General features: G+C 39.9%; 2 protein-coding genes across 8 annotated transcripts in view; both read right to left on the bottom strand.

Annotated features, from left to right (window-relative positions):
• The window catches only part of LOC109955806 (homeobox-containing protein 1-like), a 23529-nt gene extending 6459 nt beyond the window's left edge, over positions 1–17070 (bottom strand). For 2 of the 7 annotated variants that reach the window (XM_020592306.1, XM_020592307.1), the window contains exons 1-10: positions 16990–17070; positions 13224–13727; positions 11797–11882; positions 11592–11702; positions 10657–10813; positions 10442–10524; positions 9743–9838; positions 9214–9308; positions 8919–9002; positions 8402–8753 (exon numbers count right to left, since the gene is read on the bottom strand). In XM_020592306.1, coding sequence (XP_020447962.1) covers positions 8442–8753; positions 8919–9002; positions 9214–9308; positions 9743–9838; positions 10442–10524; positions 10657–10813; positions 11592–11702; positions 11797–11882; positions 13224–13727; positions 16990–17018 — 1557 coding nt within the window. In that variant the 5' untranslated portion in view covers positions 17019–17070 and the 3' untranslated portion in view covers positions 8402–8441. Of the gene's footprint in view, positions 1–4925; positions 8754–8918; positions 9003–9213; positions 9309–9742; positions 9839–10441; positions 10525–10656; positions 10814–11591; positions 11703–11796; positions 11883–13223; positions 13750–16678; positions 16873–16989 lie in introns of those variants that run through there. The other 5 variants (XM_020592308.1, XM_020592309.1, XM_020592311.1 and 2 more) reach the window with 5 other exon arrangements.
• A 973-nt stretch (positions 17071–18043) lies between these two features.
• The window catches only part of tdp1 (tyrosyl-DNA phosphodiesterase 1), a 10009-nt gene continuing 2401 nt past the window's right edge, over positions 18044–25651 (bottom strand). Inside the window, exons 5-16 of the mRNA XM_020592481.1 lie at positions 25612–25651; positions 25194–25228; positions 23997–24089; positions 23654–23824; positions 23367–23445; positions 22569–22745; positions 22113–22161; positions 21858–21924; positions 21361–21468; positions 19770–19872; positions 19370–19475; positions 18044–18774 (exon numbers count right to left, since the gene is read on the bottom strand). The exon at positions 25612–25651 is cut by the window's right edge and continues 60 nt beyond it. Of these exons, the coding sequence (XP_020448137.1) occupies positions 18701–18774; positions 19370–19475; positions 19770–19872; positions 21361–21468; positions 21858–21924; positions 22113–22161; positions 22569–22745; positions 23367–23445; positions 23654–23824; positions 23997–24089; positions 25194–25228; positions 25612–25651 (1102 nt within the window). The 3' untranslated portion in view covers positions 18044–18700. The remainder of the gene's footprint in view (positions 18775–19369; positions 19476–19769; positions 19873–21360; positions 21469–21857; positions 21925–22112; positions 22162–22568; positions 22746–23366; positions 23446–23653; positions 23825–23996; positions 24090–25193; positions 25229–25611) is intronic.

Raw genomic sequence — 25651 nt, 5'->3', positions numbered from 1 at the left:
ACACACACATACATACACACACACATGTTACCTGACTCATGATGCCTTGGGGTTTTTAATGAGCTTAAAGCAAAAACACACAGGACAGCTCTGCTGCCATACAATTAAAGAGATATTCCACCACAAAACCTACATTTTCTCAGACATTCAGTCTGAAGCCAATGGTGACAAGTTGTGTTAGTGTTCCACCAGGATGAGGGGGAAAATATTTTTCAAGGATTTCATGGATTTTGGTAGAAGCATGAGGTTATGAATTAATAAATTCTTTTTAGGAGTGGAATTTCCCTTTACTTTCTAACTTAATACTGGAGTTTGACAGGGAACATCCTTTTTAAGAGGACACCGACTTGTCTGTAGATCAGCCAGCATGAACCACATGGACAGCCTCATCACAGTTTGCTGTCAGTCTCTTCTCAATATATCTACAGTTATATTTAATCCTGACAGTGTCAACTTTGATTCACATTGAAGCAGCTGTGGAGGAACTTGCAGTGTGTAGCTTATACTGTGTCTGACAGGGGTAAAGTGAGGTATTTGGGTTGAGTTTTTAACTCTGAACTAGCTTTAGCCTTAGCTTAGCCTATAAAGTACCTGGTGATGAACCAGTCTGAATGAAGCCACTTAAGTGCTGGCTGTTACACAACATCAAGTGTTTAGCTTTCTTGCATTAGTACTGATACTATGATGTAGGTAAAGCTACTGTAGAAGTCCTTCCTGCACTGATCCTGTGTTATTACACTGCAAAGTATAAGGCACTTCAACTTAAAACCATACAGTACATTTCGTGTGCTAAACAATAAAAAAAGTAATGGTCGTGAAATGTTTGTTTACATGTCAATATGATTTTGGGGCCATATACACACACACACACACACACACACACACACACACACACACACACACACACACACACAAAACTGGACTCCAGTATTATTTACTTGTTAACTAGTGAGAAAGTTTTAGTGTCACTTGTTAATGTGCCACAGAAAGGTCGCACTACACCAATGCTAACACGAGAGGTGGGTACCACTTTAAATGTGTGACAGAATTTAAAATTTGTTTATGCGTATTAGCAGTGATCAGCCACTGAACCTGAAGATTAATTCTCTGCATCACTGAAAATGTTTTCAATTAGAAACTCATTAAGGATTAAAGCTGCACAATTTTTTTTTTTTTTAAATAATGAAAAAGTGACAGTAAGGTGACTGGGGTTGCTCGTAGTGGTCAACCCACACAGAACTGTCACCCAAATGTACTGTTACCTTCAGCTTTTTAGCGTCTCTTATGTTGCGTTAATCGGAACCCAACAAGTGGTATACCCCGTACTTCACCCCATGCAACTTCCCAGGTTGACATACACCGTCCTGCTTTGTTTTTCCACTGTACATTATGTTGTCTTCTGGTGACCAGTTTTTATGTAGCTCTGATGCAGTTGAAAAAGGGCTGAAAAGAGGAGGGAGGGGCTGCTCCCCTCTCACACATGCGGTCACAGTTGATCAGAGGGAGAACAGTCATCATGGTCCTCTCGAACAGTTGTCTTACAGGGCCTGCCTGACCTGGGCCTGTCGTGACCTTCAAATCTTTTTCTTATCCTCTCCACTTGACATTTAGATACATTAAAGATGTCTGCCACCTCAGCAGGAGACTTGGTCTTCAGGGTCTTGATGATCAGCACTTTGGTCTGTGGTTGAATCTTTGGCATGCTGTCAGAGGTCAGGTTGCATTTCAAATGAAGGTTGGGTGTGCTAGGGTTCTTCTTATACACACCTGGGATTGTGTTAATTACAGTATTTGTCAAGGTGACGCTCTAATCTCTGATTGGTTGAATCCTTTAAAGATATGGCAAGACTTTTGTCCTTGCAGAAACAGATGTTATAATAATAATAATAATAATACTTTATTTGTATAGCGCTTTAGAACTCCAGAGAAGCCCAAACGCTTCACAGAAGCTCATATATTAGCAGTATAAAACCAGCTACATAAGCAATAAAACCGAGAACAAAATAAAAACGCTAATGGGAGACTTCCATATCAAAGTATAATGTAAGACAACAGACTAAAAGCCATCGACATGATGCCACTGGAGCCCGTTAGACACAGAAAGCCTGTCTAAAGAGATGAGTTTTTAGTTTTCACTTAAAAGACGATAGCTCAGTTATGGACCGTGTCTCCGGTGGTAAGGAGTTCCAGAGCCTAGGGCCATATACAGCAAATGAACGATCACCCCATTTTTTATATCTTGTCCACGGGACAACCAAGGACACGTGCTCTGAGGAGTGTAGAGCCCTAAGCAAAGTGCGAATGGACAACAGGTCAGACAGGTATGGTGGAGCGAGACTGTTAATAGCCTTAAATACAAATAATAGTACCTTGAAATCAAGTCTGAACTGTATATATATATAAAGAGAAGAGTAACAGGGCCAGAATCGAGCCTTGGGGGATGCCAGAAGAAAGCGGGGCTGTGGTGGAGGAATAGTCGTCAATAACGACAGAGAAGATCCTATTCGTCAGGAAAGAAGCAAACCAATTTAGGGCCGGGCCTCTCAGGCCAACGTTATGTTCCAGATTGGAGAGAAGAACTGCATGATCGACGGTATCAAACGCTGCCGATAGATCAAGGAGAACTAAAATAATGGGGCGCTTGGCATCGAGGGCCAGAGTAATATTATGGACCTTCAGTAATGCAGATTCAGTGCTGGCTGAAAATTCTGAACAACATCCAGGCATTCCAAATGAGACTGTAGCTTCGAAAGAACAATTTTTTCCAAAATCTTGGATAAAAATGGCAGGAGAGAAATTGGGCAGAGGAGTGGGGTCAAGATTAAGCTTCTTAAGGAGAGGTCTCTGTGGCATGCTTAAGGGCGGAGGGGACACTGCCCAACCTGAGGCAGCTGTTAACAAATGTGACCAGAGAGGGTCCAACAATGTCAATGGCCTCCTTAATTATCCTGGCAGGGACAAGATCCAGAGGGCAGTGGGTAGATTTTAACTGTTGCACACATTTTTTAAGTTGCGGCAAAGAAATCGGAGTAAAAGTTTCCAAGGTAAACTGGACAGGAGGGACAGTTGGTACAGTAAGAGTAGTCTTAGGAATACTCTGTCTAATGGCCCAAACTTTATCAACAAAATAACTTTGGAACTCATTAAAGATCTGAACCGACCCCTCAGACAGGATAGCAGCAGGATCAATAGCGGATTTTATGATATTAAAAAGAACTCTAGGATGATGAACATTCTTCGAGATAATGTTAGATAGCTATTGAGTTTTAGCATATTTTACAGATTTCTGATAGATATCCAAACAGTCCCTTAAAATGCCCAGGGAGACATGCAGGCCATCCTTCTTCCATCTACACTCAGCCTGCCTGCAGCATCTCCGCAATGCACGGGTGGTGTCATTTAACCATGGGGGAGGGGTGATTCTAGTTATCTTCTCCCTGAAGGGTGCGATGGAATCCATAATCTGGGAGCATGTAGAGTCAAATGAGGAGAGAAAGATGTCAGGGCATGTAGGATGCTTCAGAGCTTCTGAAGAATAAAAGTCAGAGACCACAAAGGCAGCAGCAAAATCAGAGGCCATTGAAGGAGTAAAAATCCTGCGATGCTGACGTAGGGTTGTAAGTCTAGGTGCACTTAACGAGACCAGGACCTCGAAATGGATGAAGAAATGATCAGAAATAGCCATATTTGATACATCCCTAATGCACACAGACAATCCTCGTGAGATGACGAGGTCAAGTGTGCACCCACGTTGATGAGTGGGGCAAACTATTGATTGGGAGAGATCAAAAGAGTCCAATAGGGAATTGAAATCATTCACTAGCTGGTCAGAGGTACAGTTAACATAGATGTTAAAATCGCCACAGATCAAAAAACTGTCAAACTGTGGGATAAGCTCCGCCAAGAGTTCCCCAAATTCGTTGACAAAGTCCTTAGATTTAGGCAGGTGGTAAACCACTGCACATAAGGTAGGACAATGCAGCACTAAAACAAAAATTTGTACCTCAAAGCTGGAAAAGCAGCATTTTAGAGTAGGCTTAAAAACAGATGCCAAGCTGCCGCCTCTGCCAACGAGGTGTGGAGTGTTAAAAAAGGAATATCCGGTCGGAAGGAGCTCAGAAAACAGGCTATTATCGCCATATGTCAACCAGGTCTCAGTGAGGAAAAACACATCCAAGGTATGCATGGAAATAAAGTCATTAAGAACAACAAGACTTTTGTTGAGTGATCTTGCATTAAAAAGTGCAAAGTGGCGTGGGGTTGGCTTATCCTGAGGCAGGGCAGTATGATCCACTGGGCGAAGATTGTCCTGTGTGCAATGCCGGCGGGAGTGCCTCATGAGCCAGCAGCATGGGCATCTGGGCCAACCGATCAGAGAAAGCAGTAGTTAGGAAGCAAGGTCCGCCTTAGGTTAATGGTGCCATGCAGTAGATTCGATGATGAATCCAGGCAAGCTTTGAATTTAACATGGAGTCCACCTCTCTTGCCATGACGCCTATGGCGAAAACTACCCGGAAGCGGCCCATCTGATTAAAATCAATCTCATTTCTGCCACTCACAACACATTTCACTGCTGAAAATATCTGTGCTGCTCTGACACCTTGACTGGGGAGAGAAAAAGGAGCAAGTCAAGGTGAATAAATAGACATGAATTAAAATGAACTATAGTGAAGTTGCATTCTTGTTGTGCTTTGCAAATGACTTCCCAAATGTAATTTCTTCAAAGTGTTTTTACAGTTCTCTATGTTTCTATTGGCTTTCTGTTTAATAAATTGTGACCTAGAGTAGGTGGTTTTATTGTTTGTTGTCAGTGGCCGCTAATGCTACTGTAGCTGCCTACTTAGTTCTCTGTATCAAGTGTGTGTGTGTGTATATATACATATATACACACACACATATACACACACACACATATATATACACACACACACACACACACACATACATACACACGCACACACATTAAACACGGAAGCGTTTTCTGCGCCCGTCTCACTCTGCAGATAGAATTCCATTATATCAAATGTGTCAGTCCACAGTGAATCCATGAGATGCGTGTCTCCCATAGAGCACTATCATTTTTTTACGCTTGATGTTTTTCCCTCTGCCACATTTAATTAATCAAGGAATTTGTCTCCAGTACATAACCAAGGCTACATAACACAGCTGCCCCCAGCTTAATCTCCACAGTCAGCTGTTTAAATTACACAAATCCTGTTGCATTTCATTTTCTACTGGCATCTATTATGACTGATCAGGCTGCTTGAGTTTCACTTTCACCCTCTGTAACAAGCCAGGGAAAACCAATAAAATCCAATCCATAGGCTACAGAAATATTAGGAATGGGCAATGATTTGTGAATATTCGAATAGTAATTCAGTTTTTTTTTTAATCTACTATTTCATCCTAAAATGGTTTTGTCTTTAAAAACCATTGTTTTCCCTTGCTTTCACCGGTTCCTGGAAACAATGTGATAATGAGGGCAGTATATTATTTTACTACAAGGCCAATACAAATAGCAGAGACTACAGCCATCAAGAAAAATGGTCATGGCACAACTGGGATAAACTGCATGATGAAAATGCATGTAAGATGCCCACTCATCTGATTCAAAAGGTTCTCTGACTGCAGATACAGGGACAGCGCCTACAACTGAATCGTATGTGATGGTCAACAGCCTTTATATTAACAACTGAAAAATACAGAGTGCTGGTCTTCAGATTAAAGCAATACCAGAGCAGCATACTGCTGAAAATATGGTGAATGTGCTGTCCACCACTGCGGAACACGGGGGACTTGCAATATGGTGCTAGCATGGTCTGTGTTCTTCAAATAATTGTTGAAAAGTTCCCAGCGAATATCGAATAATATTTTAGCTTGAAATGGCCATCCCTAAAAAATGTGATCTCTTTCTGATGATCTTACAGGAAAACTATTTGTGTCGAATACATCCTTGTTGTCGGTCGGCCTGGTAACTCTTCGTCCGGCTGCTGCCCTGCTGACAACTGTTCTGATGATTTTAAAGACACAGAATGCACCGCTAACGTCTCACTTTCAGTGTGTTTTCCCAGTTGCATGCATTTCACTGTCCTGCGCTGTGACTGCGATTCTTTCATGAAGGTATCTTATCCATGTTTCTCACACATGCACAGCAAAGTAGAGGAGACAGGTTGAGTAAGAGAAACGGGAGTTAAAGACAATGTTAACATGCAAAAAAAAAAAGAAAGAAAGAAAAAGGGGAAAAAAAAACACTGACAAACATTGACCCCATGATGGAACCAGGCAAAAATATCATTTTCAACCACCCGCAGTTCCACCCTCCCTGATCAACTAACCTACGGGAAACACTGCGAGACTCTAAGCACCATGGTATTGATATAACAATTTGGATGTGTAATATGTGTTTAGAACACATGGCATATCGAACACATATCTATAAAGGAAATGTATACATTTAGCTTGCAATAATGTCACACATTAGATGATTTTGATTAGCATCTCTCTAATATAAAGTTCCATCCATGACTATCATACACTGAGAAAATACATAAAATTTAAACTTAATACTTTGGCTAATGCTTCACTCACCCTTCACCTACAAGAAAGACTCATACTGACAGTTTCTCTCATCTGAAGTTAATACATCTATATGCTGTAAATAGAAATGGATTGGGGTACATATACCCTTGGTTTATATCATATACTGTATTATATATGTGTGTGTGTGTCTTGTATGTCATATACAACAGTAGTATATAATATGTATTCACATTGTATATTAATCTGCACTATCTAAACTGTTTTATTACACTGCTGAATCCCAGCTGATGATCTGTACTTATTATAGATGATCTCACAGTGATCATTCATTCTTCCTCCTCAACCATCAGGTAATTAGACATGAATAAACATCCAGGTTTCTAGTTTTTGTTAGCAGTTTTGGTTACCATTGACGTTTATGTACTGAATTACTTTTTTAAAATTACATTGTTACTGATATGGAAACAAAGAGAGGCCATAAGTATTTAAATTTTTTTTTTATCTTTTAGGCTGAACATCCACCTGTGAAATTTCATTTCTACATGATTCACTCATTGCCATTGAATTCAAATCAGCAAAAAATTTTACCTGTAGCTGGATTTAAACATATCTGGACAATGTTTTGTCTGTAATTTCAAGTGGTGTAATAAAAGAAATCTTGAATTAGTGAACCTTAAAAGGAAGTTCTAAAAATCAAGTGCTGATGTTGCAAGATGTTCAAATTCATTAATTGTCAGAACTTAAGTGATATATATACATATATAAATAAATTAAAAAAAAACTCTAGATGCTAATTCTGAATTATGGAAATTCAGACTTGCATATACAGTCATGTGAACAGTGCCAAGGACACAATGAAGCCTATTACCAGTGGATCAGACCTCCAGTCTATCATAATAAGTTGTTAATCATATGAAAAGAAGCTCAGGTGAGTGACTGCACACCATATAGGGGTGATTTTTTTTTTATTTATTATTAGATGCATGGTTTTCAAAGTAAAATATTTCAATGCAATATATTCTATGGTATTTAAATGTCAACTGTAGGTTTTAAGTGGTGGTGGCTAAAGTTCATAATTTAGAATTACTTGCTCATGAAAATATGGCCTTTCTGTGCTTCCATATTTAAGCCTATTTTATCAAGATATGGGATGTGGGAGGTACATTTTTAATTCACCATAGGCTCGCCATGCTGTGACCTTCAGGCAAACTAAAGCTTATTCTGCTGTTCTTCTTATTGGAAAAAAACAGCAGCAAAATTTTAAAACATAATCATCTGGGATTAAATGTGCTACATAAAAAAAAACAGTTAAAATTGACTATTCATTGTTTAGTTTTTGAGGCTGTTCAGTTGTGATCACAGTGCAAGACCCTGAAACTATTTGAACACCTTGTCAAGTACAGTGTCGTCCTGCTGTGAAACACAGTTTTTCAAGGAAATCTGCACAATGCATCATGTCCTATTACTGTCTTCTATAGATTTGAAATGCTTTAATAAAATCAAGTCAATAAAGAAATAAAGTGAAAAACAATAGTTATTTTTTTCTTTTTATATACAGTATGCATTTACTGTGTCATAATTAGGAAATTTGTAATTTATATCATTTCTCAGTTTGACTTGTTTTTATTTTTTAATCCTTCCACAGTCTGCTGGTAAGGACTTTAACAAATAAAATTATATTATTATCATTGTTATAATATACTAGTGACGCCCATAAGAGCGCAGTAGAGCAGGTTGGTGGTTGGAGGTAGGGTTGGGAGGTATCTCAGGGTTGGAGTTTATATGACTTTTGGTCATTTTTTCATTCCTATAAAGTTCCCACCTTACATTCCTATAAAAATCCACTTGCATATCAACACACCTGTTCTGTACTCTGACAGCTCCGATCTCCACTACCCCCTTCAGTCATCCTCGAGCGTTTCCGTCTTAATGTCATTCCCCATACTGCACCCTGCGCCATCCATCTGATTGGATAGGGCTTGGTTACCGTCATTAACATCTGTCTTCTCCATGCCAGTTGGGTCCTGGGGCTCAGACAGCTCGCTGTGAATGGTGGGTTCATCATGGAGAGAAGGGGAGGGCGGAGACCAGGGCCCCACTGCCTGAAGACCCACACCTGTCACTAGGGAGCGGCCAATCACAGACGTGGCCCTCTGTCCAGACAAGCTTCCCCGAGCCAGGGTGGAAAACCAGCTGGGGAGCAGCGTGGGAACCTGAGTGAGGAGGAGAAGAGTGGAGGATGATTTTTAAATATGTGGCTAAATCTGAATTCTCTTTCTTGTAATTCAAAACTTCTCCTGTAAATCTACCGGCACCTCTTAATCCGAGACTAAAACCCCTTAATAAATACAGCTGCAGCGTGTGTAGTCAGACTGTACCTGGGTTGGAGATGACAGATCAGCGCGACTGAAGCCAAACTGTTTGGCTGAAGCTCTCTTGTCAAACAAGGATACCTCACAGCCCTGTCACAGAGCAGAAAAGTTCATACAATACAACAAGGTCATTCTGCTGTCACAAGAATATTGTCATATTGCTGTGACATTTGACCTTTGACTTGACATTAACTTACTGATAACATTAGAGATCTGGAAATGTTTATTCTAACACTGACCACACTGAAAGACACATGCTGAGGAGGAGTTCAAACTCATTTACTTTCTACATCTTATTTACCTGGTCAGCAAAGTCACTGCCATCCACCTCATCGCTGTTGGACTGACCTCCCGGACTCTGGACCTCGATGCCATGACTCTCCAAGATGGCTGCTTCTTCAAAAACACAAACTTCATCATAGCATATCAACCTCAATGGGCAACACACTCAGATGCATGCAAATGGTGAAACAAAGTAAGAATGAAGCAGATAAGAAACTGTTCTTCTAGAGCCGCTCAGCTTCCTGGTACATCTACAAATGTCCAGGTGTGTGTGTCTGTTAATGATGAGCAGAATGCAAGTGTGGGCTGGGTGATACACACAGCAAAGATCACCCAGTTGAATCACAGAAAAAAAGCTCTTATGTGTTTTTACTGATGTATTTAGGGACTGTACAGCATGCTGTAAGTGGATATAAAGTTCTTAAGAGACAACATACATTGTGTTTCTATGCATCTGTTTCATGTTGAGTCCTTTAGTCACACCAATGCATATTATATGTCTAACTACAATAACGTCTATTGTTCATACACACAGATGTAGACATTACCGATGTTGGCACGCCTCTTGATGTCTTTGCGGCGGTTGGCGAACCAGTTGTAGACCTTCAGAGATGTGACCCTCTCCATATCAGACAGCTTCCTTCCTGTGACACACACACACACAGGTCAGACATCCACAGTAGATGGCAGCTACTAGGTTACTGTTCTCTGTGCTCTACTCCTTTAGTCTTCTCCTGTGATTGTTTTTAAAAGCTCATTCATGCAGTGCATCTTCAAGGTAATGCAAAGTTCTTCCTTTTACTTTTCTTGACAGACAGGTTAGCTTACAATACAGTTAAAAGAGACAGTGTTGCTACTTAGTCACCCCTCATATTAAGTAGTGCATTTGTCATGGTGTGACATTTTTAGTTACCTTCAATTCTCTATATGCATACACTGAGACTTACTCACCATGCTAACCAAAGTTTAAAGAAAATAAATGGATGTCAATGTGCAGTCTTAAAAGGAGGACACTTTCTGTTGAGTGTCAAAGTACTGGACATGGCCAAGGGAACACCAGTGTTTTTCCATATGCAGTACGATCTCTATGTTAAGTATATTATTTATGGTTTGTCATCCTTTATTTCCCCTCAGTAATTACTAAACAGGATGTATTTCATAAGCAGTTACATTTATAGAAATATATATGTTTCTAATATTTAGTTATGTCCTATGGATTATGGCCATTCAGCCCTCATTCTACCTACCTGGTTTCTGAATGACAGCATTGCAAGCAGTAGCAATCTCTTCTCTCTTAGCTTCATCAGGGTACTGGTTATCACTGAAGTAGCTATGAGAACACACACACACACCGTTGCAGGTAATAATTACAAAGCCACGTTTAAACATCGCACTTTGTTACATTTTCAGCCTTCTTTTATTGCTTCGTCCTCCAGCCTCTGACAGCTCACTACCTCCTCACCTCTCCATAACAGTCAAACACTCCTTCCTCCAGGTGAATCTGCTCCCTCGTCGCAGACGAAAGCCCCCGGTGGTGGGTCCAAGTGGGGCCGGGGCTTGGTGCCAGTCCATCATGTCCTCCAGAGCCAAAGGGGCAGCTCGCATAGCCAGAGTGGCACCTGAAGTAACAAACACCAGATAGCAGTAGTCATAACGTTTACTATTATGTCAGCATGTTCCACAATGTAATGCACTTTTCTACTCAGTGTTCTGATTTTTGACAATGGAAATCACTGCATGTAATACAGTGCACACATCACCACCAGGCTGTGAAGACAAAAGTGGCCCATTACATCCTGACGTTCTTTTACTTTAGATCATCAAGCCAATGAACCAAAGGGAAGAGTTTTTTTGTTTGTTTGTTTTTACAAGTGAAGATACAAGATAACTTGAAGGTACCGACTTTTTCATACAGTACATTCCATTATGTTGATCTCAACGTAACACATTGTTCAATCACAAGAAAACAGTTTACATTCTTTTTGACCATAAAGAGAGACATCTCAAGATCTCCATAAAAACACAGGCCATGGCTTATCTTTTCTTCCAAAAGACTCATTGATTACAACTTATGTTACAAATGCAACTCTCAAAATAAAGACATTCTCTGCTTGTAAATCACAACTTATAAATAATTCTCCTCTATTTTGTCAATGCTGTAGCCACAGCGATAGATAACAGTGAGCTAAAGTACAAAATTCTTTTTCTGCACTGATGTATTAGAGCTGTTACAATGGGGTGTGCAGGGTCCAACTCAAGCACACTTTGACAGTATGCAATGGACATACACTGTCCGCTATATAGTATACTTTGTCTCATCATGTTGCCATAGTGACTTTCCTCTTTTAGTGTAAGTCTAAATGGGACAAAGGGCCTGGTGGTGGAGGGTGGTGTTACCAGGATTAGTCTTCTCCAGCTGGTACCAGCGGAAGAAGGCTCGTTTCTTTTGCTCGCTGAGGTCTGATCCCTGCTGTAGGAGCCAGTGGGAGATCCGACTCTGACTGATCCCTAGAAGACGAGGAGGAGAAAGAGAAGGAATGAGATGTTTTCCTTCTGGTGGTGATTTGACCTTGAGTAAAGTGCGGATGAAGCTGATACTCACCTGTTACCTGAGCGACCACAGCCTGGGAGATCCGTCTGTTTGCCAGGAAGGACTTGATCTCCTCTTTGATCACAGAACTGTCCCTTCTATGAGCAGAGAAAAATAATAAACATCCGGATCTCCAGCAGTCTGACATTACTAACACACAGTGTGCAAGATAACCAGCTGGCAGTAGCTGTAGAATATGTGTAGGAATTAGAGGCCAGCTAGTGCTCTAATATTCTCTGCTCTTCTGGTTGGATTTCATCTTCACATACTCGAGAATCAATGCCACTCTGATTGCTACTGTCTGGCTGCACACTACAGAGGCACTGAGGGTCTGTGTATGTGTGTCTGTATGTAGGCAGTAATCCTCACACACCATATTCAGATTCAGTGTGTGCTATAAGCAAACTTGATGACTATCAGGCTTTTATTTTAACACTACAGTGGGCTACCCAACAAAACTGAGGACACCCGCAGTCAATATAATTAAAATGTGAAATAATAACAAATCCTGTCCATTTAATGCAATTTAATTATTTTTGCCAAGGCTCAAGAATAAAGAAGCTACTTATTTGCTTTTTATACTGTCCTCTTCTGTCTTTCTTGATTAATATTATTAATTTAACCCTATAAAACCATTTGTATCATAGTTGCTACGCGAGTTTCTGAGCAAAACAAATTGCCAAAAATGCCCCATGTATCAATTGTGATACAAAAATAAATAAATAAATAACAAGGCACATTTATTCCTATATGCCTGGACTGTCTGTCTATGCATAAATGGCAAATAAAAATCTTGAATTTTCTTTTGGATTTTGTTAAAAGGTTTAATAAACATCTCAGTTCCAAAATATTAGAATGCTCTGCCTATGTTTTGATGTGTCAGGCTTTACAGGGTTAAGAACCGTCAGTGATAACTGATTAAAGATTTTTTTAATATATTTTGTATGTCCACCTTTATTTTTGTTGATAGATTCAATCCTGGAGGCATGGATGATACCAGTCTTTTACAAATCTATTGTGAGATCAGGTCAGGGGACATATTTGGCCAGGTCATGTTTCTTTTTCAAAATCTCTTGTGAGAGTTTTGCGTTGCGTTTGGGATCACTGTCATGTTGGAAAATTCCTCTCCTCGCAAGCTTCTTCCACAGATCTTTTTGCCCAGGCTGTTTCCCTGTCTGTTCTTCAGCACAAGGCTGTGTTAATAGCAAATTGTGCATGCTGTCATTTTTCAGGGATGGCCACTGTGACATCTGTTATTGGTAGTATATCTTTTCCTAGACTTCATAACCACCTCTGTGACTGTGTTACGGCTTGGCACACCATATAAAAAGTATTTTCAAACAGTATTTTTCAATTTTCCCCAAGCTTTTCCATCTAGGAAGCCTGGTACGTTCTGGTCTAGCTTAACCTAAATTAAGGTACGTCTGGTCTGGTCTTACCTCATCAAGTCCTCCACCTTCTCATCAATATCTAAGTCCTGTTCACTGGACTCAAACCCATAGCCTACTGCTGTCACATTGCCACTAACCACACCCAGAGGAAACCGGGGCGGTGACAGCTTCCCATTGGTGACAGCAACTAGACCGTTCTGGGCTACCGCTGCCATGACAACAGGAGAGGCTACTGGAACTGGCAGAGGTGGGGAGGTGGTGCTGAAGTTGTTATTGGGTGACAGTGAGAGTTGGTTGTTGGGGAAACTTGTCTGAGTGCCAGTGGAGGTCACAGAGGAAGAAGTGGCGACTGTGCTGGACGAAGACAAGGAAGACGAGGGAGCCATGTAGGAAGGTTTATGGGTCAACTTGTGTCCGTGCTGCTGGTCCAGGTGGTCCAAGGTGTCCAGAGCGTGGAGGAGCTCTGTCTGCGTGATCCCTGTCCTCCGTAGCCTCTGGAGCAGGTCAATCTGCTCGATGGTAAAACGAGGCTCCTCACACTGCTGGAACATCCTGCAGCATATCATAACAGTACCTTTAACACCAAAGAAAGTGCAGTAATTTAGTATATCTGTACAGGTTTTAGACAGCTTATCAGCTATAAGTAGCACAGTACACTACAATATGCAAGAGCATTTTTCTGCAAAAAGAACAGTTTTATACAATTTAGTACATGTTACTGTCCATATTTTTTTTTTACTCCTATGCAAGAAAAAGCAATAACTATTTACATAAGTGAACTTTTATGGAGAACTGTTCCAGTAGAGTATTGATATGCAGAACTAAAGATACCCTTTAAGGTTTCTGACCACCAGCAGCACTATGGAGTAATGTTTTATGAGTGGGTCCCTGGTTTGTTTGCAAGTGTGACTAGAGCTGGCCTGAATCACATTGTGCCACTGTTAGGTGACAGTACTGGCTTAAAAATCAGCTTCAGAAAAAAAATGTATATTGTCAGAATTTCATAGATCTCAAGGATACAGACAAAGTGTTTTGGTGAGAAAACCGACAAATACACTGAATGATTATTTCAGAAGATGGTGGCTATAAATACAGTAAAATCAAAAGAGGTCTGATTAATGAAATTCCTACTAGTGATCTTCTCTTCATACATCCCCAAAAAAGCATCACCAAAGACACAATCACAAAGCAAAACAGAAGTACAGCCACGTCTGTTAGACTCCTGCCTGCAGATTTACAGCATACACACAGACAACATAACTGCTCAGCAGCTGGTGTCCAGATCCAACACGCACTACTCCATATTTAAAAAGTCTTTGCTTATAGTGGATATGCTTTCCAAAACTGTCATAATGCTAGTCACTGGACTGAACTGAGAAAGAGGGAGAGCAAAAGCTGGAGGAAAACAGAGAAATTATAAAACATGTGTGTCTTGATGCTTTTCTTTCTGATGCCAAGAAGAGGCTATAGGAGACAATCAAAGTCAGCAGACAAGTCAACACTTCCACAGAGAGGGAGGGCCAGGGTGTATCTGTGTATGTTTGACTTGGGAAAAATATCAAGAATAATTTACATCTTGGGCAACCAAGTACCATACTTTCTCTCTCTGCTGCAGAGGATGAGTCATACTGTGTAAAGTTAGACTGATACACTGGATCGATACAGGGCAGCAAAATTATGACTAAATGATGATACCTTAGTCAAAATCTGAGTTTACCAAGAGACACAACTTTATTCTATATATACTTAAATACTAGGGGGACAGCAGTGAGATGGCACAAAATGAATGAAGAAAGAGAGAGGGAGCGACATGGAACCAGCCAGGCCAGGGTCTTAGAGCAATCACAAGAGCCATGCTAAAGGGTCTCTTGGTGGTGCCACACCTCTTCCATTTTTTTATAAGGAGGAGGTTCAGCTTTTGCTCTATGTACACAGTGAACAGCGACAACCTCAACAAGCATGTGCAAATTTGCCAAATGCAATCTAGAAATGAATAAAGGATGATCAATGGAAGACAAGATGCAGCCAGGTGCAGTTTAACTGATTCACATGAGACAACACCTCTGAAAGCTGAAGCTGTGTCCAGTGCAAAGAATGAAATGCTTACTAGAAGGTAGCCAGAATAATGTGGATTCTCATATTCCGTGGACCTAAACACAATCCTAGTTATATTAAGACAAGCCATGGAGGATTAGCAAAATACCATGAAATTAAAACTTTCAATACCAAAACTTCCTCTGAAACTCTCAAATTGATGACCCCTAGCTTTTATAAGTAAAGCATTAATGATTTTGAGATTATATTTTAGCACTTTTTAAACCACGTGCAAACTGGAAGAGTTGGCAGAGGACTGCAATATTTAACCTGACTCTTTACAATAGACAGCTGCAGAGAAACACCAATGGTGGTAAACAACTCACCATCTTGAATCAGTACTCCATCAACAGTGACTTTCTAGCAGCCACACACACTTTGATAACACTGGTGTAGTTCCGACAGGGCACTGCCATACCTTATCAAAGTCATTTTAATTTGATTTTGTAGCCCATCATAAAATGGACAAAAAACTAAAAGGAAATAAATTCCAGAAATAGGCAGGAACCATAAAAAGATTGATATAACATAATCTAGTTTTAATGGATTTCATTGTTGGCAACTTTTTAAGCTCTAGCAGTAAATAACATTGGAGAGACTTCAGAGTTTAGGTGACAGTAGAGCAGTCATAGCCTATGTGTGATTATGCCAGGCTGGGATGTGTGCACCTACAATCAAACTTCTTTTATGAGATTTCTTAATAGAAATCAAACTGTATTTGTATCCCTGAACCCAGTGGCCCGCCTCATGTCCTACCCAGACGTGGCAGAAACTGTAGCCTGGCTGCATGCATGCCAACTGCTGTGGACAGAAGTCATTTAATTACAGTGGGCAACTCAAAAATAAAATTTAAAAAACACATTGGTCAGGGGGCCAGAGACAACACTGAGGAGACCTCAAATGTCAAGGTTGCACCATGCACTGATACAGTGTTTTCTTTAAATGATCGACTTTAATGCCGAATGACATCGAAGTAAAAACTGGTTTCAATTTTGCGCTGCTCCAAGATAATAGGGATTCTCGATAGAGTGTTTTATGGACAATGAAGGACAACTCCCCGATTTGGCATACATCTTATAAACTAACCAGTTCTAAACACAACAAATTAGTACGTTTTGTTAATGGCTGGACTGTTGTGCACTGTAATTACCACACTACTAAATAGACTGTGCATCGCGATGGAAAAGTTGACATTGGCTTTGATTAAGTGTTTCTTGGTGATCTATCTTCATGCCGAATTTCTGGCTGAGTCCGGTGGCAATGTGAGCAAGAACCACCAAGGAAAACCTCGAAACACTGCCGAAATTTGTAAGGAGTTTTCACTGTCACCATTCAGAAAAAAGGAAATGTATCGGGCTAGCAGGACCGTTTGAAGACAGTAGTAGTTGGAACTGTAGGAGTTGGATTACCTTGATATTCCAGTCTTAAGAGGCTCCGCAAACGTTTACTTTACCATATATATCCGCCTCGGAACCCCGGGGTACACGGACACTGACAGTTTTCCCAAAATGTCTCCTCTGTTTCTAACTGGGTTTCAATCCCCCATCAGACACATTCGCCTTTTGTCCGGCAGACAGGCGCCATGTTGACACAATAACGCAAGGAACGACGGGAGTCGCAGTTTACATCATTTACTGCACACACACGATTGCCAGTTTATTAGAAATACCGGACTACAACTGATAGAATGTCAGTACAATATCTCTTAAGTATTACTTACCTTTTGTTGTACCTGGTACTTTTAACCATATTGACTCTGAGAGACGAGACAGTCCAAGTAACTTCAAAACAGTGCTGATTTATTCAAAGGATCACAGGTAAAATTAACATTACACGCTCAGGTATCTTGCACCTCCAAACTGCTCACAGGCAGATGTAAGATGAAAGACCCTGAACCCACCAGGCCTGTACATTATATCCCCTCGGTTGGGCTAGCCCCATACTACACAGAAACGTCAACCGAGACGTCTCTGTTACCAGCTTTGCAGCTGGTCATAGCAGTAGTCAAAACATGAAGCAAATCAATGTGTGTGTCTGTTGATTAAGTGTTGTGTAGCTAAAAACATTCTCACGACCTCTAGTAACATGTTGTGACTTAAACATAAGAACATATTATGGCTAAGGCTACAGTTATACACATCATAATAATAATATTAAACATCCTGTCTGCTGACAGTCATCAACTCTTCTCTCTAGTTATCCTTGACCAGATGTACCCTGTAGAAACTCATAAGCATGACTAAGCATTTAACAGTCTAACTAGACATCCTATCTCCACTAAACATTTCTAATACATAAAGTAGCTATCCAATTTCTATCTGACTAAAAATACCTAACACTTTATTAAGTCTATGGTGTTCAACTTTTGTTGAAAGGCGGCGATTCACCTGGGCAATTTGTAAGCTGGACTGTACGAACTTTCTGCATTTTTGTGTTTTATTATGTCAGAGGGTTGTTCTAACATGCAGCTTTAGAATCAATGTTATTTTGGTCCAATTTTGGACCAAAACTTTATAAAAAAAATAAAATGAAAGAATAAAAAAAAGGCCAGTCTGCTGAAGTTAACAAAAACAGCGCTGCAAAACGCTGGACAGAGGTGGCTATTGATTCTGATTGTACAATATCGACCTGAAACAACTACAGCAAGAGGTACTGTATGTATGTCGTCATGGTAATCAGTGGTGTGCACAATATCAATCAGGCAGATGTTAACCAAAACCTGCCTGTGCACATGTCGATGTGTTCTTGGCAATTTACATATTTTTATAAAGCTGTGCTCTCCATTTATTAATGTCAGTTATTATCCTAGATGATAACTGGCTTCAGGATGTTATTCAGAAACAAACACTGCTGAATGAGCAAATAAACGCATAATGAAACCTGCTGAATGGCAAATGTGATTTGAAAGAGGTGGTGTGTGCTGCTCTGTCATTTTAAGTTAACTCAGGTAAAGTGACATATGATTCACCAGGCTTCTAGATGCATTTATAAATGTGTTTTGTTACTGCTGATCATTTGGTGACCGAGTGTGAGTCCAAAAAAAATAATCAAAAAAAAAAATCGCCGAGTTACAGTAATGCAAACATTGTTGTATCCTGTATGTATGTTGTTTGTCTCTATTACAATGCTTTGTTGGACTGGCCTTGTGTGTGAAAAAAATAATCTAATCTTAGTGGAACCCTAATATTTAGAAATCTGATTAAATCAATGTGTATAGCCCACAATAAGGCATGTCCACTCATATTTAATTAAAACATGCTACAACATTTACAAGTAACATTACAACTGTACAATGACAACATTGTTTATTTACTGATAGAAAATGTGTCTACAATACAGTATAAAATATAAAAATGAATGTTACTGATGCAGTATCTATCACTAAGATAGAGGCAGCAGATTTAAAGTATGAAAGAGGTAGGTGTGTGTGCTCAGGAGGGAACCCAGATGTTGCCATGCGTGTCAGGAGCCTGGCTGTACGGAATGTTCCAGATCCAAGGCTGATCTGGAAACACAGAAAGAAAAGAAGTCACTTTTTCCCAACAAATACAAAGGGACATTACATAAGACAAAATAGCAGATTGGCTAAAGCACCCCCAGAATGTAAATTCTAAATTAGCACCTACTGACAGCTTGGGACAGGGATCATGTTTATAGCTGTCATTAAACAGGAAATTGAAAACATTTCACATTTGTGTAATTTGTGTGTTTATGTTCCTATGTTGTTTTATTCCTGTATTGATATTATTTTAGTTCTTACCTTGCCCTTGTAAAGTACTTTGGTCAACCAGACATTGTTTTTAAAGTGCTATATAAATAAATTTGGATTTGATTTGATTTGATTTTACAACCACCTGTATACCAATATATTTCGGGTGGTATTGCTAATCAAGCCATGATGATCTTGCCATAATATTTCAACTGATTCATAATTTTCCAAAATGTGTTAATTTATTGAAAATAAAGAAACAAATTACTGCCATCTGGCAGTCAAATACAAAGTGAGAGAGCAAGAAACACACTGAATACTCCAGTCTGTTCACAAATACATGCAGAAGATTTTGTACACACACATACATAAGTGCCACATATTCCTGTACCTTTTGCAGCGTAGCATGTAGGGGGGAGGTCAAAGGGCACAGGGAAACCACATGAGGATGCAGAGACAGGAAATGGATTTTTGTTAACAGGGAAGGTCTTCATGTTCTGGGAAGAGACAACCATCACACCACATAAACACACTAATGCACTTTTATATCATCTGGAGTGCAGAAAAAATGACCGTCTGTTATTCAAAACATGTCAGTCTTCTTTTCCTACGCTGTCATTTGTGTGTTTTTATGCTGAAAATGTACAGAGGTGTGTACTGGATGACAACTTAATTGTGTGCAAGCTACATAACAGATGATTATAATCCAGTTCACACTACAGGCATCTTCTGTCTAGCAAACGTACTGTATGAGCACAGAGCTACGGTTTGTTCATAAATGTTGCTCTTACAAAGGCAGAAGGCACATAGAGGACTCCCAGCTCGTATGAACGAACCATCATCTGAGTGTTGTTCTTCTCAAGTGCACCCCATGCTGCTTTGGAAAGGTTGGCACTAAAAACACAGACACAATAGGCTTAATACTTCAGTACAGCGGTGTGTAGAGAAGGACAGGACCATTTTAGTTCATTTTCAGTAGGATTGAGTTTCACACAGTGCAGCACAAAAAGTTTCTTTTCATGAACAGTGTCTGCAGCTGGTTTGTTAAACTGATAGACTAGTGAGAAACAATGATACAATGCATACAGTACAAACACAATTAAAAGGTGGAACTGTTATAACAAAACCTGCCTTTCTGGTTCTCCGTAAGAAATAAAGTTTTTATAGGAAAAAAATTACCTGTATATAAATAAATTAAAAAACAAGAATGCAGATGACAAGTACTGTATTTGGACAGTTACACATTTTGTGTTTTCCAGCTCTGTGCTTCAGCACAATGAATTTGAAATTCAATCATGGATACTACATTAAAGTGCCAGGTGTCAACTTTCATTTGAGTAGATTTCCATCAATACAGAAAAAACAGTGTAAGAGATGCTATCCTTTTAACACATAGTGCCTGACATTTAGGGGCTCAGAAATAATCAGATACACATGAAGTCACACTAAATGATCATATTTAACATTGTGTGGAGAATCCTTTGCAGTCAGGGCTGCCTGAAGTCTTCAGCCCACAGACATCAGAAGCTTTGTATCTCCCCTGGTGATGCTCTTCCAGACCATGACTGCAGCCACACACAGCCCTGCTTGTTGTGTTGCCTTTAGTCTGGTCTTCGGCAGGTTGTTTCAGACTGAGATAAGGGGACTGACTCAACCAGTCAAGGCCATTCTACCTCTTCACCCTGAAAAGCTCTTTGGTTGTTTATGGTTGTTGCCCTGCTGAAGGGTGAAATGTTGTTAAGGGAGTAGTGATGCATGTGGCTGAATCTGAGCGCACAGAATGCTCCTGTGCACCTCCGGGATGTGCATCTTGTGCTGAATCCTCTGAGGTTCTGGTCATGAAGTCTTCTCCTGATTGCTGAGAATGTGCCCAACTGTTGACACTGGCAGATGCCTTTGATATCTCTAGACTTGTGAGCTGAACAGTCTGAACAGCTGCCCAAGAACCATTTAGCAGTGTGTCTAATTATTTCCCAGCCCTTGCAATTTGAGCCCTACAGGTTAAAAGGCTATACATCACACATAGTAATGTTAATATGAGACGTAAACCCACTGAGAATAAAAGGTGCGACTTGGCAGTTTAATGTAGTGTCAGCTATTTTACTTCCAATTTAATGAGTTGCGACACAGAGCCTAACAAACACAAACTGTGCCCAAATACTTCCAGTCTAAACTGTACATCTATGAGTGGGAATTTAGTGAAAGGCTAATGATAATAAATTTGGGGTTAAACATGATAAAATGGATTTTTGCTTCTGAAATAATGTAATGGTTTAAAGCAGTATGAAAGAAACATGCGAACACTATAAACCATATATACAAAGAGACACACAAGTAATTTCACTTAATAAAAATTAACAAATATGCAGTTAGCACATTCACCTTGTAACAAGGAACCAGGCAAGCTGAGTGTAATCTGGTGACGCCCTCATGTATGTCTTGATGTGTGGCATGGCATGACTTCTTCCTATTGAATTTGCCTTCCAACGGCTACACAAACACACATACTCAGAATATTTCATTCACCTGTTCAATTAAACTTGAAAAATGCAGTAATATAGACAGAGCCATGTAAACTGTAGGTAAATACAGTTCTCCCATTAGTTCTGTCTAAACTTAACTTGCAAACACACTTTACAGCAACAGCTGTCAGATATCTTTCCTGTATGCCAAAACTGACTGTTATGAATTTAGTCCCTAGGACTCAAAGATGCAGCCAGCAGACCCATTTAAGGCTCTAGGTTGGCAAGAAAAAAGGCCTCTAATCAGAGGTTGACAAGAGGAGTAAAGAAAACTACAACAATAGTAACCTACTGGTGATATAACAACCAGTGAACTGTTATTGACTGAATATTGATCAATAAGAGCAGTGAACGTACTAAAAGTAAGAGTGGAGCCAGCGCTGTTTCTGGGCAGTCTGGATGCTGTAGGGAAGAGATCCTCCCGCTGGAGGACAAAAGAGATTTACAAGACAACCAAACACACAACAGTCACTAAATAATAAGGGCCAATTTAATAAATACTTTCCAAAGTGATCAAAGTTAAACCTGAACTAGGTAAAATATCTATTTGCATGTGACCTCAAGGACACATGATATATATTAGTAAATTGTTTCAAAAGTTATATTACTCACCTGGATAGCCTTCTAAACTAGTCCTCACATCTTCTACTGATGGATAAAGCTGCAAAATGTCAACTTATTAGCTACTCACTTTAGTAATTCGATCCCCTCTACTCCTCATTTTTAACCTCTAGAGTCCTGAGCTTTGGAAACCCAAGCTGTGCGGTCCTCATATGAGGACGCAGGGACTCTAGAGGTTATGTATGGACATATAGTAAACATACAGTACATTTCTATATTTGACTAAAATCCTATCAGGCACATGACAAAAAAGGCAGAACACTGTCGAGAGCTCGCTAATACTAAGACAACCTAGCAGCAGTAGCAGTAGTCGTGGACAACCTAGTCTGTGTTATATTATCTTCTACTGTCTTTCTTATTACATTTGAATGCTGCACCATACAATCAACAGACCCATGGATGCATCATAGGACATGAACAGCCTACAATGAAGTTGGAGGAACGTACCAAGTGCATGGGTGGGTCTAGGCGAAGAGAAGATTTCCCCAGTGTGGTCAGGGTGCGCTGAAATTCCCCTGCCAACCACTTGGTCTTGTCCGGTCCCATGGAGCCAATGCTGGAGAACTGGCCAATCACAGGCCACCTTTCCTCACCAGAAATAGGTTCAGTGTGGTCATACAACAGCTAAAAGAAGAAGAGATGATAGAGACATGTAATTAACAGTTAAAGACTACATGAAAATTGGTCAATTTCACAACATTTTAAAGTGCATTCAATATGAACATTTAAAGGACCCTACCTGTGTTTTAGCTCATTTACTTCAAATTGAACATTCTAGGGGCTGCTGCTTATCATCTCCCAGAGTAAACCATATGTTTTTATGTATCAAATTCCAGGCAGCCAGAGGTTTCAGTTCATTTTGGTACAATATGAGAATCAACAAAAGGTTTGAAAGGTTATCAATCATAGTAAGCATGTTTGTTCAGCTGCTAACCAGCAATCTTTGTATTACAATAAAGAGTCACATTCCCGCTATCCTTTTGATCAGTGATTATTTCTAGGTTTAATTTCACAAAAATGACCATGTACACAAGGGACTGTAGTAAAATGTTGTCACATCTCGTCCCACAAAAAACTAAACGACATCAGCACGGAAGAGTTTTTAGCACTCTTTTTTAGCAATATAAAACCTAAGGGCATAAAATTTCTGATCGCTTCTGTCTTGGCCAACTGTATGTTAGCGACAAGTTAGCAGGAGAATAGTGGGATATAAGGGAACTAGAAGGAAAAAAAGAAACTCTTTACCTTTCGGAGCCTCAGGTGGCCCCAGCGCTCCATGTCTGAACCAACATACCTGCCTGGAGTTGAGCCGACCAAATACACTCTGATAAGAAAGAATAATGTTACAGTAACCTGTAATCCAGATGATGGCATTTATAAACAACTGCACAACCATCTTTTAAATACAAACTAGTGTAAATGTTTTATTGTTGGATATAGGAGCCATTGTCACATCTCTGTATTTTAGCGCAAAGTGTTCCACATCTGTATGTATGTACATGTGTATCTGTATGTGCCTTGTGCTTGTTTACCTGGACTCTGACAGGTCATGCTCTTTGATTCGCTGGATCCACTCCTCGAGTTCAGGCGCACGGTAAGCCGCAAGGTATTCCAGCAGGTCTCTCTTAAAGAAGGTGAGGGACTCACCTGCACTTGCACTGCTGCCTTTTGGTAACCGTGGAAACAGAGGGCTCATCCACATCCTGATTTAGAAATAAGAGATCCCAGGACATTTCTCTAACTAAACTCTACTGTGAAAGAAATATAAAACTACTGTCTTTCACAAACTGAATGGTCTGTTCTTTTCATGTGGTTGCCAAAAACCTTTCCTTGGTTCAATCAAGATTAAAAAGAAATTACAACAGACAAACTCACCCTTGTGTTTTCTGATACCAGTCAGCTCTGATGAGGTTGGAGGTCAGAATGATGACTCTGAAACCTTCCTCATACCACAGCAACATCATCTTCCTGCACAGAGACAATTTTAGGCTTTTTCATTTTTTAACAATGAGCTTTATCTTGTGCAATCTCCACTACCACTGCATCTGCTCAACTACAACACATGAATGTACAATAATTACCTCCACCAAGGAGGTTATGTTTTTACCAGTGTTTGGTTGTTCACAGCATAAGTCATCAAGTAATGAATGGATTAAAATCAAACTTTTTAATGGAGGGTATGGCCTGTGGAACAGTCCATTAGATTTTGGTGCTGATCCAGAATCACCCAGATCCAGAAAAATTTTAAAAGGATTCTCAAGTATTTTTTAAAAGGAGGAGGGCAATTTCAATATTTTTGATTCTACTCCATATATAATGCCTACAATGCTTGGACGAAAATGGCACAATAACATCCGGATAAGATCCCAGTAATATTCCAGATTTGCTGATCCAGAATGTTCATATTTATAGGACTCACAGAAAGCTCGCTACTGTGAGACAACAAATAATGCTACAGACTTGCAACTACTGTCAAATTCTAGCTAAAACTGTAGGGTGTTAATGCATTTGATGTAACTTCAAAGGTTATTGAGCTAGATTCTGAAGAAAACAGCCATTACTGAAATTGTTTTTCTTGTATAACTTTCAAACTAATAATGATATCAATGTGATTCCAAATGCCAGCAGCAGGTTTTCATGGTCAAGGAATTAATCATATTATGAGGGTCAAACTATGATGGGAATATTGCTTTTAGGTGGAATGGTATTATGGGGAAACTGAGCTGCCTTGGCAGAGGCTTACACTCTCTGAGTGCTGTCTAGCCTCATTCAGAATGCACAGGGAGTTTAAAAAGTGCAATAACAATAGACTTATTTCAAAGCATACCGTTTGACTTGCCACATCAGGAAAAGCTCAGTAACTAATAACTGTAGTGATGGCTCATTCCTAGTAAACCGTTTCAGTGGAGGAGCACATAGAAAATCAGGGAGATGAAACTAGTTCACCTAGATGTAATGCACTCATTGTTGATGCAGTTAACTACACTAATTGCATTGTTATTAATTGCAATTCTGTTTTCTGCTATGACAAGTCAAAATGTCTGCTGTGAAAATGGAGACAGAAATGCTTACGTGTGATGAGTTCCAAAAGCAATGTCTAGCTTGGCCTGTCAGGGAAAATCACACACACGTTAGTCCCATTTAAAGGAAAATCCAGGTCTGTGTAACAAGCATTTTTTAGGATCACTACAGCACTTTGCATATCAGATTGCATGTAGTTTGTAGTGCTGTTTAACTGCTCTGCGATGTGTTGACAGGTGCTTTTTGTCCACTCCATTCAAATCAATGAGGGGAAGCTCAATAACAGGCCCACCTGTTACTTGGCTTCCCCTCAAATTGCACCCTCTAAAATGACCACACAGTGTAATCAACAGCTCTCTAAAACAGCTGTAACTTCATGAGGGTAGGATTAGTTTTAGCTAGGTGTACCTAATAAACTAACATCTGACTGTATATGTCGTTAACCAAATTACATTGAGTGAGTCTGTACCTGGCAGAATCGAACATGCGGGTAGGGCTGAGCCTGCTGA

This window comes from Monopterus albus, unplaced genomic scaffold (assembly GCF_001952655.1).
Source record: "Monopterus albus unplaced genomic scaffold, M_albus_1.0 scaffold17.1, whole genome shotgun sequence".
NCBI classification, from domain to species: domain Eukaryota; kingdom Metazoa; phylum Chordata; class Actinopteri; order Synbranchiformes; family Synbranchidae; genus Monopterus; species Monopterus albus.
This window is presented reverse-complemented; position numbering and strand designations above follow the sequence as displayed.